This window comes from Blennius ocellaris (assembly GCF_963422515.1).
Source record: "Blennius ocellaris genome assembly, chromosome: 9".
NCBI classification, from domain to species: Eukaryota; Metazoa; Chordata; class Actinopteri; order Blenniiformes; family Blenniidae; genus Blennius; species Blennius ocellaris.
Genome location: NC_137658.1, coordinates 20,868,799 through 20,888,749, shown reverse-complemented (window position 1 = coordinate 20,888,749; position 19,951 = coordinate 20,868,799). Strand labels below are relative to the sequence as shown.

Below are 19,951 nucleotides of genomic sequence, written 5' to 3'. Positions count from 1 at the left end.
GAAGCAGTGTGGCTACAGCTCGCAGCTCACAAGGCAGAGTTGAGGCCAGCACAATTTTTTTTTTTTTTTCATTTCGTTTTTTTTATGGCTCAATGCAAAAGGGAAAGCTCCCGGGCATTTTGTCTCCATCCTGCCATCCTCTCATCAGCAGTAAAAGCCCTCCATTTACAGGACACAGCTGAGAGGATGCTGCACTGTGCCATGGGGCTGCGGTTACAGACAGATTACCTGCAAATCCCACCCAGGGGGAATGGAGAGGAGCCTCATCAGCAGACTGCACACACCCACACACATAGAGTGAGACTATAGCCACACGGTGGCTGCTGATGCGGTCTGACTGGCAAATGTGAAATGAGCCAAGGGAACACAAAGTCCACATAAGGTCAGAAAAGTAATGGAAAATCATAATAATGACTGAGTCCCATTGCAAAGGTCCTGCTGCTGTTGTGGCTGGACCGTCTGCATTCTAATACCAAACGGGTAGAAGGGCACATGTCGTCAGGTTGCAGCCTGAATGAAGTCACAGTGAGCCACTCACATGAACTTCCACATTAATGAACATGCTTCAGCATGCGTTTTCCTGAGCGTTCATCTCCAAGCGACCTCTTCATCCAGTTCTTCAACCTCTGGTCCGCTCAACAGGACGAATCAGCTAATTGACTGTGACTACACCAACATGCTGTGTGTTCACTGTAATGTCTTAATAGTCACTGGTAGGTTTCTTGGTCTTTTATTGTTCCCCTCAAGATCCTAGCCAGATGTCTTTGCACTTGTATGAGACCACATGCATCAGTGAGCATTGGTCACGTGTAACCCTGTCGTCACCTCAGCTTCCCCCTGGTTTAGATTGATACTGGAAAAGCATCATGAGACCTGCAGATTCTAAGATGCTCTGATGCAGTCAGAGGGCAGTCAGGTGGCAGAGTCCAGGCCCGATGACCTCGTGTCCCCGGGTGTTGCGGTAGACCACCCCACATGTTCCAACCACAAACACGCTCTTGTATATAGCGTTCCCTGTTAGTAGGTTAGATCTCCGTTTGCTCCTTAGATGTGTTGATTCATAAAATGACTTCAGAATTATTTGTGAATTAATACATTTTTGTTAATAAACACTGTTATGGACAAAGTAGGTGCTATTGAAGAATTCTGTTCTTCTCTGTATCCTGCTAAAATGTTTTTATTTTTGTCTGTGTGACTCCGGCCTTACAGTCTTATTTACCGACTTAGCGGACATGTTTTCCCTTTTGTTTCAGTGCAGCTGCGTCAGGACGGTGAGAGCGAGAAAGGTTTCTCACCCACAGGCGTGGGAACCGCATGTAGGCTCTCACCCCTGTGTTTTCGACCTCTCCGTCCTGGTGTAACCAGGATCCTCAGCCCCGCCTCTCCACATCCCTTAAAATGTTAGCTCGAAGGCTGACTGGGGCACATGCCCAGACCAGATTGATCAATTGACTTGTGATGTCTGCATTGTGTACGTGTCTGCTGAAGCTTCAATAAATATTCCTGACAGAAGAACTCTAGAAATCTACAACACCTTTTAGCTGATTTGATCGATTCCTGGTGATTATTGTTGACATTCACTAGTTCGTAACAGTCTGCGCTCGGATCTCACGCCTTCCCTTTTGTTTGATTGTTATAATTTTACACAGAAATATCAACTAACTTACATAAACCCTTTTTGAAATTGAGACTGATGTTTAGGCAATTGGCTATTTCCAGATTCTCTCGTGGTGCCTTTTATCAATGAATAAATAATTAATTTATTAAAATTGATCATTATTAATTACTCATTGTTAATGAGAAAATGACAGTTGACTTCCATTAATCATTTACATTTTCCATAAGATTACTTCTAGTGAATTACCTTCAGTAATCTATTACTTCAAGTAATTTAATGCTGGTGACCAAACAAAGTGTCACAGTTCACACAGACTCCGGTGCGGACAGAAACAGGGCAATCAGAAATACTCAGAACACTTTATTAGTAAGAGACTAGGCAAAGAACTCAAACCAAATACACAGAAAAACAGAACTCCAACGAGACAGAACTAAAGACGAACCCAGGTACTTCAAACTAGAAAAACTAAACTCAGATACCAATACAGGCACACTACTCCAGCTAAGAACCAGCCAACAAAACTAGAAGGACCCAGCGGGAGACTAAAGGAGCACACTGCCTGGAACGAAGCAGCACATGCTGAATGGCGTGGACGGCGGTGGAGAACAAAGGAGGTGACGTATGCTGCAGCCTGAAGGAGGTTGTCAGGGAGTCTGGTTGTGCTGAAGCCGTTGTAGGGGGAAAAGAACAGAGTCAACAGGCAGGAGCTTGGTGCAGCAGGGTGGGTCCGGTACTGCAGCAGAGGAAAGACAGATTTAACACATCTGATGCCAGCTTTATAGAGAGAGAAGTGCATTGTTGAGTGAAGCCACACCCTGCCGCAGGTGAGTGCACTCAGGAAATCAGCGACTGCACTCCTCCACACCTCACACAGCATGCAGCACACGCCCACCTGGGAAAAGGAAAGGAGGGAGGGGGAAGAGGAAAATGTTGCCACTAGGCAGAGCCAGAGGTGGAGGTCATGACATAAAGCCCAACAAAGCTCTCAAAAAGCAGGCTCCAGTATGTTTGAGCCACAAAAGAATCATCACCTTTGGCTCGGAGTCGTATTTCAAGTGGCGGCTGATAACAATGTGATTTCCGGATGTGCGACTCCCAAGTTGGGAAACAACATTAGCTGAGAAGTGTGGTATTGTGTGGCAGTAGAACCCTCTTCTCCCTCAGGCAGCCCATGGACGCAGATGTTTTTTTCCTCCTGCTTCCGTCTTCCAGATCTGACAACTTTGCCTCTGCGGCTGTTAATGATTGAAACATCCATTTGTATTCGTGCTCTACTTTTTCTGCCTGCACCATTGTGCAGTGGGTTTGTTTCTTCCTAAAGCGATGATATATCTGTCTGCAAGGCATCCAAACATTGCTCAATGCATGCAAATCTCTCCTGGGAGATGGTCTCAGCCTTGAGAAATGTTTCTCCAGTGCTGTTAATGTGTTTAGCCATGTCCATTGTTGACGTGCTCTCATGAACAGGTTGTTGGTGTATTGTTCATGTGCCGTGGGCGACCGGAGGTGATTTACACGTTTTTAGAACTGCTGCTGTTAATTTTACAAACCGCTTCCGGTTTCTCATTTGCCAAAGTATCAGATCACACTTGTTCCAGGTATGAGTTGGGGGGGGGCACACTGCTTGCCCCTACACCGCCTTCAGAAGTGGCCCATAAAGTCTAAACTCTACAATATTTGTTGGTTTATTTCACATTTCCATGCTTTTCATTCCTCACATCCATTGATAGAAAGGTCTGTGACACTGCTCAACAATTATCAAGTACAACAGTTATAATTAAGTTACTCATAACTAAACTGTTTCTTAAAAAAAACAAACACTGAATCACACATCTAAAAGTTGAATTTGTAAAAATAGACACAAGATCATTTGCACTGTATTTTAGTTCTTTATTGTTTTGTTTTGTGTTTTTTTGTTTTGTTTTGGGTTTTTTTGTTTTGTTTTGTTTAATGAAATTCAAACAGAAATCAAAGCTTGTCTACAGACATACTCACTCTGTGATGACATAGTGGGACAAAGGCATCCAGAGAGGATGTGGCGATGAATTCACATTAGAGCTGATGGTGATTTAGTGATCCAGTGTAGCTGACAAGGTTTATCGTAATCTTTAATCTTTTTAACATCCTATTTAAAAAGTTCTCAAAAATGCAATGACAAATACACAGTTTAAAAACAGGAAACAAGTTGTGTGAGCTCACACTGAGCAGACACACGTACAATCTTTAAAAGATGGTGAAACCAGTCATTTCAGGCTCAAATCAGTGTGTGATTTGAACTGATTTCAAGACATTTCATTTCATTTTATTAAGATCCCCATGAGCTTCTGAAATCTCAGTCGGATGATGGAATGGTGTCTGTTACTGGTCCGCTGGGACGACCTCCAGAAGGATCTGCAGAGATCTGTTCATGGAATCTGAGGGCACACAGAAGAGCAGATAAAAATCTCTGGAACTCACGAATGAGACTGAACAGTAGGAAAAGGAGTCCATCCACGCAGAGCTTTTACAAAGCTGCACCCATGTGCACATTTTGAGCGTACAACCACATACATGAGATTCTATTAGCAAAAATGTTTCATTAGCATATTAGTAAAACCTTATTATTGATATAAAATGAGCATACTTTGCTGGCTATACTGCCATTACCTGTGCTTGATTCCCGTCATTATTATGTTTGAGTTTATATTTAGGGTGAAATGGAACCATTGAAAATATCCAGACCATACAATGAAAATGGAGTACTCTGATGTTCAAATGAGTGTGAACTACAGAGATGTAAAGCATCAGCATCCTACTCACAAGAAACCTGTACTCACAAATTGATCCATAGACCATAGACACAACATATCATGTCTATAGTAGCAGTATTTTGGTTGCTAAAGCCAGGTGATCGCAGAAGTTCCATTTCTCCTCAATAATAATAATAATAATAATTTGTTTTGAAGATTTGGTGTGCTTTGTGGCTCCAGTTGAATTGTATTTATTGAACTTTAGAATAATCATCATCCCTGGAATCCATGTGAAACAACTGCACTGACCAATCAGGAAAGGGCATCATGTCCTATTGGTGACACCTGGTGGGAACATAATTGTAATGTCTACAATAAAAACAAACAAAAAACCACACAAAAAAAACCGTGTCTCCTGAAGGATACCACAATAATAGGAAGACACAATAACACCATGCACTTCACTGCTCCCTGAACTGGTAAGGAATGGCGAGTTAGATCAGTAGTTCCCACTGCTGACGGATCGATGTATGGCCAAACAATGGCCGGCACACTTACAAAACAAAACATGAGCTATCAAGGACATCCGACAACGCTTCATATGGTTTCATGGTTGTCTGTGACATATGTAAATCTGATCCCCCCCTCCTCCGCATTTCGATTTAAATGTAGGTCTTTTGATTTTGTGCTTACCAATCGTTGCATTAAAATAAAGGAAAACATTGCGGGTTTGAATTATTTGAACAGTGTGACGATCTGTTCAGGCTGAATTGGGTCGTTTGTGGCCACTCAACTCAAATTGATGGCAATTCTCTTTGAAACGGTTCACACATACAAAACGGAGCACACAAACTTCATATTAGCTTGTTCTGAGGGAGCTGATGCAGCTATTAAATGAATTTAATCACATCTGCATTGAACTTTCCTCTTTTTGCATAATTATTGCATACAAATGACTTCACTTGGCATTCAATGGAATTAAAAACTCAAGAAAAAAAACCTTCAAATCATTAGATGTTCCATTTGAAAAGTCTTCAACTGATTATTATTTTAACTGATTGACATTCTTGATTGAGTGATCATTTATTTTGTAAAATGTCACAATGTAATTAAAACATGCCAATCACGAGCTACTACAGAGCCCATGTGACATTTCCAAATGTCAACGCCGTGCCACCTAATTATAAATAGAGCAGTTCGCCGTTAGTTGTTCTTCATTGTTTGAATAAACTAATCAACTTACAGAGAAAATAGTGCAATGCTAATGTGATGAGAGGCGGTGAGAGAGAAATGGTGCTGTGGTTATTTATCCCTACTGCAGCAGTCTCTCAGGCGAGTTGGCGTGTTCTCCCTGTGCCTCTGTGGGATTTACATTAAATGTATATCGGACACAGAGACAGTGAGTATAAAAGGACAGAGAGTTGCTGTTAGTGAGGATTTACCAAATATCCTCTGAATCCACTGTGGCCTGCGGTTGAAGTGAAGGAGGATGTAGTATGCTGGGAAGCCAGTCAGGGAAATGGCAAACCCAATTCCAGTGTTGAAGGGGTCGGAGTAGAGAGAGAGGAAGACCATGCAGAAACATGTCAGGCAGAATATGATAGGGATGAAGAGAGGAACCTGTGAATGACACACACACACACACACACACACACACACACACACACACACACACATCATGTTACCAGGTGCTCATTATGGAACTATCAGACCAGAGAGCACAAGAAGTTATTATATTCTGAAGGGTAGTGATTGGACACTAATCATAACCCGACTCGTCATTAAACTGCGTGAACTTTGGATCACGACTGAAAGAATGAGATGATCGCAGGCAAAATTTGCCAAAATGAGTTTTATTCCGCGTGATGATGAGATTCACATCAGATTGAGGTGTACTGAAGCTGGGAGAGCGCTAAAACGTGCAGAACACCGGTCCTCAAGGCACGGAATTCAAGACCCCTGCTTTAGAGGTTGACCAGCTACGTTCGTCGAGCAGAAGGGGCTGCGGTGGGTCTGAGACTCACTTGAGAGACTCTATCGCTGGTCTGCGAGAGGCTTGGGCTCCCAGATACATTTTTTGGGTGTTGGGATGACAAGTCAACATAAAATGTCTCCTCATGATGACATCAGGTCAATGTGACCGCAGCAATAAAAGCATGGACAGAGAACAAACGTGAATGACACAATGAGGCCTGTCATGGACGAGGAAACTTATCGAGTGTTTGTTCTTTTCCCAAGCGAATTAACTTACCACTGAGGTAAACCACTCACTTTAGTAAATGCACTGTTGTCTCATCACTCTTCACGACTTCGCTCTATTGTGAGGCAACTGGAGCGTGACATAAAAGGAATCTAAGCCTTTTGCTACTGGATACACAAGGACGGCCGTAAAAAAAAGTTGTTAATTCATATTGTATCGTTTTTTTATTCTGAGCGGCCTCCGTTCAGGGTGTGCTCTTTTTTTTTGCAGGCATTTCACAATCCCTTTGTGATCCACGTATCTAAATAATTATTTGTTTTAGTCTATTTATTTTGGGACAGTTTCTATCATATAATAACTTGAAGGTATGCACATGGTAACACACAGGAAGTGGAGCCTTCATGGTTTATAAAAACTGTGCAGACTGATACAATCACACACTCATGAGAAGGTCAAACCATTACACACTCTACCTTTTTCGAATTATTGATCACAAGTCATACAGAGGACATATATCATTGCAGAAATGCATCAATTACTGCACACCTGGCCAGGGTGGCACTGGTACAAAGGAGATACTGACCTTAAAGGGTCGAGGGAGGTCAGGTTTTTTATACCGGAGGTAGATTAGACCCAGAACCACCACACCGATGAAGAGCCAGCGCAGGAAGCTCATGAAGTTCAACAAGCTGTAGATGTCCCCCACAAACAGCTGGAGCATGGTCATAGGGTACTACACACACACACACACACACACACACACACACACACACACACACACACACACACACACACACACACACAGAGTTTTATTTACTTACAATGGCAAGAATTATGAACAGGTACCGCAATACATTCCTTTATTTATTGTGACACAACACAACCCAGGAGGCATAAAGTGTTTCTATAGCGCCCTCTGCTGTATACTGAAATTAAGTGACTCATGAGATTATAATTAAAATCAGTTTTCACAAGGTGATCATTAAACAGCGGGACTCTAGCAAAGCTGACAAGATATTTACAGATTTGAACTTCCAGCATCAATGACTCTTTGACAAAAACATCATCAACATGCAAACAATGCTGCTCTCCCATTGGTGTGAGGTAGGCAACATGCTCAAAGTGCATTTATGTCAAAAGAAGCAGCAGAAATAACATTGATCTCAGTGAGCAGCAGGCTGTGCTAAATGAAGAACAGCAGCAACAGTGAAGATAGAAATTACATACTATATATCAATATTAAATGAAAGTATGTAGTGTGATCAGCAGGAGACAAGTAAAGGCTGCAGTGAATACCAGTGATGTTAATAGACATTTTGAAGTGATCTAAATCTAAATCTTAATCTAAAAATCTTTAGTTATTCTACAGAGAGAAAACGAGTAACTGGGCTGTGTTGCAGACATCACAGCTTTTGATGAACACCAAAGGGAGGAAGTCATCTGTGTCCACTTAAGTTTGAAACTCCAGGTCTTTGGCTTGATTATTCTTGGTATGGTCTGTCTGAAGAAGACACTGTTGCTGGATGGATGGATGGATGATGGATGATAGATAGATAAATTCTGATATCACGAGTTATTTCTCCCTTTTAAGTACTGAAATGTCCACTTCGCCCCTCCTGGTACGTTTAAGGATTCATGTGTCTGTTCAGCTCTCTAACTGCCTCTTTCACTGAAACCATTACCTTTCTGAAGTGAGTTCCCATGTGAACAACACTGCTGTCCAAATACAACATTTGGATTCTTTTGTAACGTGGGAACTGGCCACACCTGAGAGTAACTTCATTTCTGAGTTAATTATCAAATTACCTGCACGTGGAAGCATGTCTGTAGATCCAAAATAAGCAACCCATTAATGCCATGTGTAGATGTACAGAAGTAGAAATTATACGTAATTTCTTTTGAGATTGACTGTGTGTTAATTATATAATGGAACAGCTATTTTTTTTTATTGATAAAACATGTTTTATGTATGACATAAACCATGAAACTAGAATTGATTGAAAAGGCACCCTGTTGATTATCTTGAAAAATAGCAAACAATGAGGAAAAAATGTAAAATCAGAAATTGAACCAAACTGCTGCTGTTGAATTAGACATGCTGTGTTTTCTTTTTAAGTGGAGCTTTTATCTTAATGTTCACAAAGTCTCTGGTAAAACTTGCACGTATTTAACAGTCAGCACTGAAATGCTGCATTCCATTAGTTCATCACATTAGGGCGTCATCAGATTGACCCCCATCAGCGCTCACAGCTCATCAGCTGCTAATACTAACACTACAAGGGAGACAGCGAAAAAGAAAAGCATGATATAACAGTTACTTTAGTAAAAAAAATTACTCGACCTTAAGAGCATCTCCTGATTCTTTGAAGGAGTAACATGTACAAGAAAAAAAATTCAATTCACTGAGCTAAAGAATGCTGAACACACAATGTTGTGAAGTGTTTGTACTGACCATGATGAGCACAGCAGCCAGAGGAGTGTTTCTGCGAATGTGGATCATTGACAAAACTCTGGGCAGCTGTCCTTCACGGGAAGCGACGTAGAACATCCTGTGAAGAGTCAATAATTATGCTCACACACATACACATACAAGCACAAGTAGATATTTAACACAGACTGGTTTTGTGGTTTCTTTTATAATTTTCAGCGATCATTAAAAGAACTTCAAATGTCCTGACCGCATGTGATTTTTTTTTTTCTTCCTTTGACTGAGGCACTGAGGCAACGTGACATTGAGAGTAGATGAAACTGCAAACACACTATACCCTCAGTTCGATCTCGTGATCTTTGAAAAACCTTAAATGGTGACACTTTGTGTCAGTAATATTTAGCTTTAATTAATAAATCCTGATGCCCAACATACTAAACCACCAGAATCAGGTTATTTGAAGTGTGGGCTGATGATTAAACTACATTTTTCATGCTTCTGCACTCTTGGTCTGTGACAGAAGAGAAAGGAATGTTACCTTGACAAGGCAAAGATGCAGCCATTCATGGAGCCAAAGCAGGACAAGGCTACAAACACTGGCACCACAATGGAAAACTTCCCCATAAGCTTCTCTGCAAATGTCTGGAAGGAGAGAGCAAAATTCAGTGTTGCAAAAATATTACAGGGGAAGTACTCCAGTAGTATTCTGTTTGCAGGCAGCTGGTTGGGACAGGACTGCACGGTGTCTGTCTGCTGCATCTTTATACACCGAGGTCCGGCGCATTCAGAGGGTTCAGAGCGGCTTTTCTTTCATTCACAGTCACCATTTTAAGAGCCACATCAAATCTTTGAATTTTGTTTTTCTTCTGAGGAAGCGAAACACGCCATGAATACAGAAATGCACCAAATGAACCAAGTTAAGAGGTGAGAGAATTTGGCTCCCAAATTGGGGGGGACACCCGCCACATCTAGTGACGCTGGTCAGTATGTGTCCATCCATTTTAGAGTGGTTGTGAATTACAAGCTGACCAAAATCAAGACAGCAAGAGGAGGGAAAGCACAGCTTTTAACATTTTGGCGGAGCTGCTTCCTCCGGCACGTATCGGTGACATCAGACATACGTCATTGACGAGGCAGTCGAATGTAGAAAAATATCCAAATTGGTACCACATACGATCGAGGCTTGACTCTGGTGTGGAAAAAAGCGGGTCACTTGCGGTCAAAGCGGCTGGCCGAGACCAATATGTTCAAGGTTCCAATCTTTAATCACAAGTCTACGTTTCTCATGTTCATTCCACTTGAGAGCAACTTGATGAGTGCCGTAGCTCTCGTGATGTGGCACGTCAACTCTTTCTGCCTCTTACTTTTCACAATCTCACCTTATGTGAACACACCTCTAACACAGGCAGGCTGAGATTGTTAATTAAGGCTGCCTCCTCAAGACATCAGTTAAACTCTGCAATTAACTTTAAGATATAGTCTAATAAGGTCTGGGAGCTGTTATTGGGGGATGTGATGTGATTAGCATTAACAGGGCTGAGCTACAACAATCACATTAACCGCTGCTGAGAAGCACAGCTGTCGGAGGCTCTAATAATGACATGATAAGTGCAGAAGCACCAGAAACCCCCCATCAGTCTGACTTCAGCTCGATGCTTCAAGCACTGAACCACTTCCTGTAGCAACCTGCTAATGACAGTGAATTTTGATTCCAAAATTAATTGTTCTTATATTTAATTTCACTGATTTTTTTTTTTAATTCAAGTAAATTAATAAACATGTTTCCCTTTCGAGGCCCTTAATTTTGTGAGCTCCATCAGACACACCAAGAAGGATCTAAAGTTTTTAATTATGTTGTAATAGAGTTTAGGTACTCTGATGTGTAATAAAATACACCATATGATTCTATGCTGTGATTTCACAATATTCTGAAAGGTCTGAAAAACACTTCTAAATATCTTCACTTTCAAACATTAATGCTGTCACGAAAACTTTTCAAGATACCTCAATTCTAATGAAAAGGTTTGACCTGATTTTGGCGCTAGAGGACAGGACAACTCACTCATAGGTTTCATTCGTGATTTATGTATTCAGCAAATAAAGTGTTTGACACAAAAAGGAAGCCAATTGACCGCAAGGCTAACGAGCTCGCCCCCGCTACCAGATGTGTCATCTCTTCGTTTTACACAAAAACGTAGACAAATTTAGGTGAAGCTGCATTTAAGGACAAAGGCTTTTTGTCTGCACTCACCACAGCGACAGCGTCTGAGTCCAGCAGCTCCTCAGCTGTCATCACAGTGTAATACGCCACGTTTGCCAGCACATAGCAGGCCGTCACGATGGCCATGGAGATACAGATCGCTAACGGGACGGTCCTGAGACAGCAGGTAACGGAAGAAACGGTCAGGCATTTTTCTTTCAACTGTCTTGAATCACCAGGACTACGGATCAAATCTATATCATCAAAATCCTTACAAAATCAACTCGAAAGCTTTCAATGTGTAAACCCTGATAATTGTTTCTGTTGTTTAACGATAATGAGAAAAAAGATGCGTCTCGGAGCACAAGAAGAGCTGCTGGTAAAACTGTTACTACAAACTTCAATGACATTGACAGGAAGCGTAAATAGATTCAGGATTATTTACAGGGTTCAGGTTCAGGTTAGGGTTGGAAACATAGGTGTGGACAACAGAAATTTAAAAAAAGATATAGACATGACTCTCATAAGACCAACATTTTCTCTTGCCTGTAACATAAACAACATATCAAGAGTGTGGTACTAGTTTTGTGTTTAGCCGAGTATTTGGCACCTGTGGCTGGGTTAGTAGAGCGGTTATTCAATTCCCCATGAGCCGCTTTTATTGGTGTGAGATCATGATTAATGGTGTAAAGCACTTTGGAGCTGCTCAGGCATAGATTCAGGTCGCTGTATACGGTCTTTACGCATCTCAATCCCCTATATGATCACATAATGAAGGCTGAGGAAAGACAGACTTATGTGCACAAACATACTTTGAACATTTTATTTGCAAGTGGGATGAATGGATGGATGGATGAATGGATGGATGGCATTTGCTGAAAGGATACATATTTTTATTGCGAAGAAACTCTATAATGTTTTTTTGACTGAACCAAAAAAAATTTAATTGTTTATTATTTACACATTTAATAAAATGTTCTCATGTAATAACAACTTTTTTTTTTCATTTTAGTTAGTTAATTCGTTCATTAGTTAGTCTTTAGATGCTTCAGTTTCCGTTGCAAATTTGTGTTTGTAATTAGCAAATTATTTCATTTAGTATTATTTACATGTATTTACAAGCACAGTCCAGAACAGGATTCTTAAACCATTCCAGGAGGAACCCGTCCTGCACCTTGAAGATGTCTCCCAGCTTGAACACATTGAAGATTTATCATCATGTTGTCAGCGAGCTCCTAAAAAAGCCCAATGATGAGTCCCCATTGCATTCAGGTGTGTTGCAGTAATGAAAGAGCCATAGATTAAAGAATGTAACGTAAGTGAGTAGTGGGGACTGAAAGGATTCCTACAGCCATATACTACGTAAACATAAGCATTAGCATTAGCTTGGCATTATGAGCCAACACAAGGAGTCAACTCACCTCTCTGGGTTCATCACCTCCTCTGTCACAAAGTTCAGGTAGAACCTGTAAAATGAAAATAATCAAACCATCAAGAACCGAAATGGAAACAAAACAAACGATACATGACCAACTTTCAATGCTGGAAGTGTGTGTGTGTGTGTGTGTGTGTGTGTGTGTGTGTGTGTGTGTGTGTGTGTGTGTGTGTGTGTGTGTGTGTGTGTGTGTGTGTGTGTGTGTGTGTGTGTGTGTGTGTGTGTGTGTGTGTGTGTGTGTGTGTGTGTGTGTGGACCATACCTACCACCCAGCATATGCATACATCCCTGAGTAGAAAGCTAAAGGCATGCCAGAGAGTTTCACATTGCTCATCACAAAGGCATTCTCAAAGTTTTGGGTCTCTCCTGTAAACACATACACACACACACACACACACACACACACACACACACACACACACACACACACACCCATGGTTGGAGATCTATTAGAGGGGATGTGGATGACGATGCTGATGATAATTCTGATGATGATGGTTACCTTTGAAGAGCTGGTACAGCCCAGGCACTATGATGAGGGCGATGGCCAGCAGCTTGCTGATGGTGAGGACAATTTGGATCCTGGCAGTCCAGGTCACACTCATACTGTTTAGGTACATAACTGAGGCTGCAAACAGTAACGACAGCAAGACATCCATTAATACACTGTGAGTGGTGAGGAGGAAAGGAGTAATCCACACACACAAAAATCGCATTCAGTTCCTGTACATAGTCTCTGTTAATATGATCACGACTTGAGGATCACTGTCTTCTCCCTGGTTAATTATGAGCTTTCTGTATCTACTTAAGTACTTCAGAGTTTTTGTCAATATTTTTTTATTCATTCCCTGCACATAAAGACATTAATGAATTTGATTATCTATTTGTTCATAGTTTTGATTAATCGATCTGTGGATGCTGGTGGGACACTGGCAGTGCATTTCGCAGCACCGTCTTCATTTTTGGGGGTGAATGCAACACCTGAGCTATGTGAAGTGGTGACGGGGTCTTGCATGCGTCTCCGGTGAGGCCTCGTTCACACCTGCACACGCCCATATCCAATCTGTTTTGCGGCTGTGTGAAAGCGCTAATTCCAATTTGTTTCTCACCAGACCGAGGCCTCGTTTCTATGCGGCACCCATTCAGATATTTTATCTATGACAGTGTAATGAATTCAAAATAATCAGTCTGGTGTCCTGTGCTGATAACATGAAAACCTAATGGATGCAGTTTTATTCCGTCTGACACTGCTTGGTGCTGAGGGGGATTTGATTTAAGCCTTGAAGCTGCAGTCTCTTCTACACATGTTTTCCACTATCCACTGTCCTGTATAGCTTGGCGCTTTTTTTTTTTTTTTTTTTTTTAACAACAAGACAGGTTTGATCAGGTACAGATCAGCTGCAAAGTTTGGCTCCTGTTGGCTCCAGCATACCTCCATCTCTGTCATTTCCAGAACACGTTAGCACAGGTCACAGACACACTGTCACACTAATGCAGTAGTAGAGCGGTAAGGTGGGGCGTACTTATCCCGATGGCGGTGGCGAGCTTGACAGCCATGGGAGGGATGTGACACGGCATGAACAGAGGCTCCAGGATGTACTGACCAAAGGCCAAGGAGATGACAGCCATCCCAGCAGGCCTGTAGGACCAAACACAACCACATCAATTTTCAATAATCACACACACACACTGCTGGTGAATGAGCAGATTAACGGTAAAAAATAAAACTCAATTCTGAACATGTTGAGGTCAAATTATGGCACCCCCCCCCAAAAAAAAACAAAAACAAACAAAAAAACCCTGTAATTATATACTATATATTGAATTCTATCAGAATATTTTACTCTATGTTTTACAAGTCCTTAAAGGCACAGTGATTCTAAATGAAGGCACTTATTCCGTACTAAGTGGTGTTGATTTACTGCAGGATTTACTGTTCCTCCTCAGTGTTTTTGTTTATTATCCAAATCACCATATTCTTCTTCTTGTCCTGTTGGAATAAAGACGGAAAAATGACCTGACAGACTGACGACACCATTGCTCGGCATGACTTTAGGACATATCCTGCTTTTAAACATGATGGCGATTAACTCATCACTGTTGATTTCTTGCATTTTAGTGATTGTGTGAGGTTTATATCATTTAGAAAAACATGCAGAATTATGCTTGACCCAAAAAGAATAAAGGTTTATATGGTAATAGATCGGTGTCGTTCAACAGTATTTATGTACGTAGGGCTTGACATTCCTCTGTGTGTGCGTGTGTGTGCGTGTGTGCGTGTGTGTGTGTGTGCGTGTGTGTGTGTGTGTGTGCGTGTGTGCGTGTGTGCGTGTGTGTGTGTGTGTGCCTGCGTGTTGGCCCAGAGGCTCATCTTATGGCTCATCAGTATTTTCTCTTCATTTCCCACAGCAGCGGGGGAAATCTCTCTTTGTGCCTCTCGCTCTTGTTTTCATTCTCTTCTTCTGTCTCTGTTCATTTCACACGGTCTCCCTTCAGGTCACTCACTGGAGCAAATGTTGTGTGGTTCGGTAGAACCACAGGACTGTTTGCACAGCTTTGTGTTGGCTGTGTACACATGCAGCTACATCTGGAGAATTTTCTCAGCTCACTGGTCAAAACTAAACAAAATTATCTTTCCAAGATCACAGCCAGACTGGTCAATTTCTGTGTTATTGTAGCAGCGATCCCTTTGATATTAACTGATCGAAAGGTTTTTAACACGGTCACACTTCGTGTCAGAAACAGGTAAGAAACTATTGTCTGTCACTGTGTTAGAGTTTTGTTCAATGGTTAATGTTTGAAGCTTTTTGTTTACTGGGGGAGTGCTTCTTATATCTAGAACTGACACCAACATGGAATGTCCATCATCCACAGTAGCTGTGGTTTCTTTACACCCTGAAGTGAGCATGAGCTTTGATTTCCAAAAGTTGCCTCCTGCTGTCTGCGTGGGAATATCGTATCTCAGTTGCTTTGTTACAGCTCCTAATCACTTTCAATAGGCTAAATATTATTTAGCTGATGAAGACCACAATACCGTGTGTACCACCTTCATCCCTTCACTGACTGATGTACCTTCAGCTGACATCCAGAGAATAGAACATCTTCCTCCCACTAACTGATGTAACCTCTGACATTCAGATCATAGAGCATCTTTGCACAATTTATTTAACAAATTCCCTACAGTCGAACACTGGTTTGATTATTTGTCCCTCTGAAGCTAAAAGCTAATGTTGGGCTAAAGGAGGTGTTCACTACAGGAAACCTCCAACCACTAATCTCCTAACTCCTTCCAGAGCGGGGATCCACACAATGAAGAGCTGGTGGTCATAATCGTGTGACTAATCACTGCATGATCATGTAGAACGACAAGGAACTTTTATGAAGGTCATCGAAAACTACCAAGATAATTAAACTAGACGTATAAAGCATCCAAACTAGTTTCTAAGTCGTAGAACTTTGAAGTCACACATTTCCACTGCAAAACTAACCAGTATACAGAAATGTGTTGGCTGTGGTGCTCTATGAATAAAGTTGAAATAATTAAAGTTAAAAACAGAAGAACTGTGTCTGCTCTCAGCTTCTTTGTAGTTTTACAATCACCAGTAACATGTTTAATATCAGATACAGTGAAATCATACAAAATAAAATGTTTAATATGCATGGTTTAGTATGTCGTATCTTTGATCATTTCTTATTTCTCTATGTACATGTGTGTTCTTGTCTATATGGACCTGTGTCTGCAATAAAGATTACATAAATGTTCCACTTTAACCCCTAATATATAGATCGTAGCACTTTTGAGCTAAAAGTCAGTGGCAGACATTACCGTATTGCGATGAGATCACTCCATAGTCTTATGAATGCCATCTGAGGTCCAAATGCCTCCATTATGTATGTGTAATGTCCCCCAGACTTCTTGATGCAGGTTCCCAGCTCGGCGTAGGACAGCGCTCCTGCAGAGAAGACACATGACATCTTAACACATCCGCCTGGGACCCACGAGCTTTACAATATGTGAACCACAGGAGCCGCTCTGGGGTCCAATCCATCACTTCAGAGAGCCAGATTTAGTATGGATGAATTTTAATTACAAGTTTAGGCAACGGGATTTAAGGAGGGTATGTAAGGATCTTGTGCTCAGAGGTTTCATTAAAGGAGCAAAACTAAAGGATTTAAGGATGTTAGCATGTTGTCCATCTTATACTACTGTAATGCAAAAGTACATTAAATGTAATATTCTTTTTTTCTATTTTTAACATTTTATTAACATTCTATCCATCCCTCATGTTTACCTAAGATTTGGAAAAGTTGTGAACCTTTGTTATGGTTTCAGACATGAACAGCTGTCAAACACAACCACAGCGGTTTAGTGTCAGCCCTGAGAAATGGGCCCTTTGTTGTTGGTACACTGATGGAGGAGCTGCCTTGACAGAGATAAAAGAAGAAAAAAAATGTAGGAAAGTAGCGGAAAACCATGTGAAAGTTGTTGACCAGGCGGACCTGAGGAGGATTGATTGTGCAGGGCTGCTTCACACACATTGGACCCACTCTGATCCTGTGCTCTCCCTGACTGTACGCTTACTTTTCTTAGTTACTTTTATTCATTATATCATAATGAATAGGAAAACTATTACTAACTATCATAACATTTCCTATATTCTTAGTCTATTTATGAAAAGCAGTTTGGCGTCAGCGCTTGTTTTAAATTGCTCTCTAAATAAAGTTGAGTAGAGTAAGATTTCTTATTTGTAGAAAAGGTCAAAACAACATCTAGGATGTTGTTTCTTTCTGGAGTGCTTCAAATTAGTGCGTTGTTTGTAATTGTATCTGTCAAGGTATATATATATATATATATATATATATATATATATATATATATATATATATAATGAAATATGTGTGATCACGTTGATATTTTACATTTACAAAGAATTTTCAAACGAAATGACAAAAAAGTATTTTACAGTCAATAAGTGTTTGTGCGTGTGTGTGTGTGTGTGTGTGTGTGTGTGTGTGTGTGTGTGTGTGTGTGTGTGTGTGTGTGTGTGTGCGCACTCGCCAAGTACCTGAACAGGTCTCCAGTCCATCACAGGACAAACACAATGAGACTGACGACCACAAATGTATTGATCCTGTTTGTTTACGTTGGTCCAGGACCGCTCGGACAGATCCATAGATCCAATAGAAGTAGCACGCAAAGTCACATGACTGCTGTAGACTGACAAGGGAGGCATCACGTGGAATAGCAACTGAAAAAAAAACTCCTCAAGTGTTCTTGCTGTTTACGTCCACCTGGTCCGGGTCGTGGGGAGAGTGTAGGACTGTACGGGATCTGGTCCTACAGAATCCAGTGTGTTTGCGGCTTGCTTTGTTGTGAGCTTGTTGGAGGCAGTTTCAGGTCTTTCATCCTGAGGCAGGATCACTCTATAAGTGCTCCCGATACTTCAACGATAGTTTCAGTTAAGACATGTTGGTTTTTCATTCAGACTATTCATGGGTCTGATTCCAGTGGGTCAGGTTTGTCTGCTTCCTCTGACATATACAGGCCACACTCATATTACCTGACTGGGAGTTTTTTCATATATGATGTGTCATGACATGAAATATGAGCAGCTGCCTGTGAATGAGGTCTTGCTGAAGGAATCAGTTTCTAATAATTTCTCTAATAGAGTCTAATGATTCAGACTAACACTTGTCAGGGTCAGTATGTCTGCTGTGCCAGCCCACACACACACACACACACACACACACACACACACACACACACACACACACACACACACACACACACACACACACACACACACACACAGACACACACACTTCCAAGCCAAAAGGGAACTGTCACACCTACCGGATCATGTTTTATCAAGTCCGTTCCTCTTGTTCTCTTTGTTTCATTTGATAGCTCCACAAGCTTTTATGAGCAGGATGAATCAAGCCCTGTCATGTTTAACAAGTCATTGGGAAAATGATGCAACACTGAGAGAAATGCAGAGATGTAACGTCACGTGTCGCAACTGTACTTCAGACACTGATTCAGGCTTATGATCATAACACAGCTAGAAATTCTCATCATTTTACAAAATTACTGAATATCTTGAATATCTTTATACTTTAAGACAGTATTGGAAAATATGAAGTCCCAAGTTATAACAATACAATTTTCTAAACTACAAAATAAAATAGACATGGTTGGAATAAAATAACAAAACTCCAAAGCATGTAACTGTCTCAGCTGGATTCCGTTAGCCTGTAGCTGAGAGGATCTGGGTCTAAATTCTGGACAAATAAAATAAATCGCGAGTCACTAAAAACTAACCAGTCCAGGTCAGGATAAATCCAACTGAGAGGACTTTATATTCACATATCAATGTTTTCAATAAAGATTAAAGAATCCTAGTACCAGACCAAAGTGTATCTATCTATACAGCACTACAGTCATAATTGGAATAAGAGCTTTAAGGAACCCCTGGTCTGCAGGAAGAACAGGACCAGAACCTTTGACCCTTTGAATGTGTTTGTAGACATGAAAACTTTGCATTCGCCACAGTGTCACCCTCCACCTCCACCTGCATCCCTCAGCAGAGAGACAGGTCTGCCAAACACACTCACCAAACAGTGACAGCACCCCACAGGCAATCCACACGATCAGGGACATTCCCACACTGCCTGAGTGTCTCAGGATCCCCTTCGGTGAGATGAAGATCCCAGCTCCGATTATGGTGCCAATGATGATGGAGATCCCTCTGAGCAGGGTCACCTTCTTCTTCAGCTCCACTTTCGGTTTCTCCGCCACGTCCTGCACTTTGTCACCATGATCAGCCGCACAGAGTTTGTGTCCCCTCGCTGCACTTGTTCCATTAGTTTGAGCTGAAGCAGACCTGTTGGTCATGTTTTAAAACTCAGTCAAACTCTTTCTCTCGCTCTTCTTATTTAGTTTTGTTAGAGTTTGAATGGAGTGTGTTTGATCTGGGATGAACCTACTGAACGCTGGAGTGGAGCAGGAAAAGTTCCAACCAGAGTAAACTGAAGTACGGAGAGGAAAGCCCTCCTCCTTGTGTGTGTGTGTGTCTGTGTGTGTGTGTGTCTCTCTCTCTCTCTCTCTCTCTCTCTCTCTCTCTCTCTCTCTCTCTCTCTCTCTCTCTCTCTCTCTCTCTCTCTCTCTTCCCCTGTCTCTTTCTCTGTGTGTATGGTGCCTCCATCCCCCCAGCAGACTAATTCTCACCCCTCTGGCATCACATTAGTTTCCTGCCACCTTCTTTCTGGTGTGATATTCTGTGTCATCCTGTATTTTGGGTGTCCCCCCCCCCCCCACAGAGGTGAGGTGTTGCACGCATT

The 19,951-nt window shown here is 41.5% G+C and overlaps 1 protein-coding gene across 1 annotated transcript; it reads right to left on the bottom strand.

Moving 5' to 3' along the window:
* Nucleotides 1-3,568: 3,568 nt before the first annotated feature.
* On the bottom strand, nucleotides 3,569-19,587 carry slc7a11 (solute carrier family 7 member 11). Its single transcript, XM_080502340.1, has 12 exons — nucleotides 19,226-19,587; nucleotides 16,437-16,563; nucleotides 14,134-14,249; nucleotides 13,113-13,238; nucleotides 12,877-12,976; nucleotides 12,597-12,641; nucleotides 11,227-11,350; nucleotides 9,514-9,617; nucleotides 9,000-9,096; nucleotides 7,131-7,280; nucleotides 5,790-5,967; nucleotides 3,569-4,032 (listed from the first exon to the last, which is right to left on the bottom strand). Exons 1-12 carry the CDS (start codon nucleotides 19,503-19,505, stop codon nucleotides 3,977-3,979), a joined length of 1,503 nt encoding a protein of 500 aa, XP_080358466.1. The 5' UTR covers nucleotides 19,506-19,587; the 3' UTR covers nucleotides 3,569-3,976.
* Nucleotides 19,588-19,951: the final 364 nt, after the last annotated feature.

Excerpts from the sequence above, each read along its gene's own strand:
- slc7a11 (XM_080502340.1), bottom strand. The coding sequence starts at position 19,505 with ATGACCAACAGGTCTGCTTCAGCTCAAACTAATGGAACAAGTGCAGCG. Across the intron at positions 12,977-13,112 it reads GCTGTACCAGCTCTTCAAAG|GAGAGACCCAAAACTTTGAG; the intron begins GTAACCATCATC and ends ATGTGTTTACAG. Across the intron at positions 5,968-7,130 it reads ACCTCCCTCGACCCTTTAAG|GTTCCTCTCTTCATCCCTAT; the intron begins GTCAGTATCTCC and ends TGTCATTCACAG.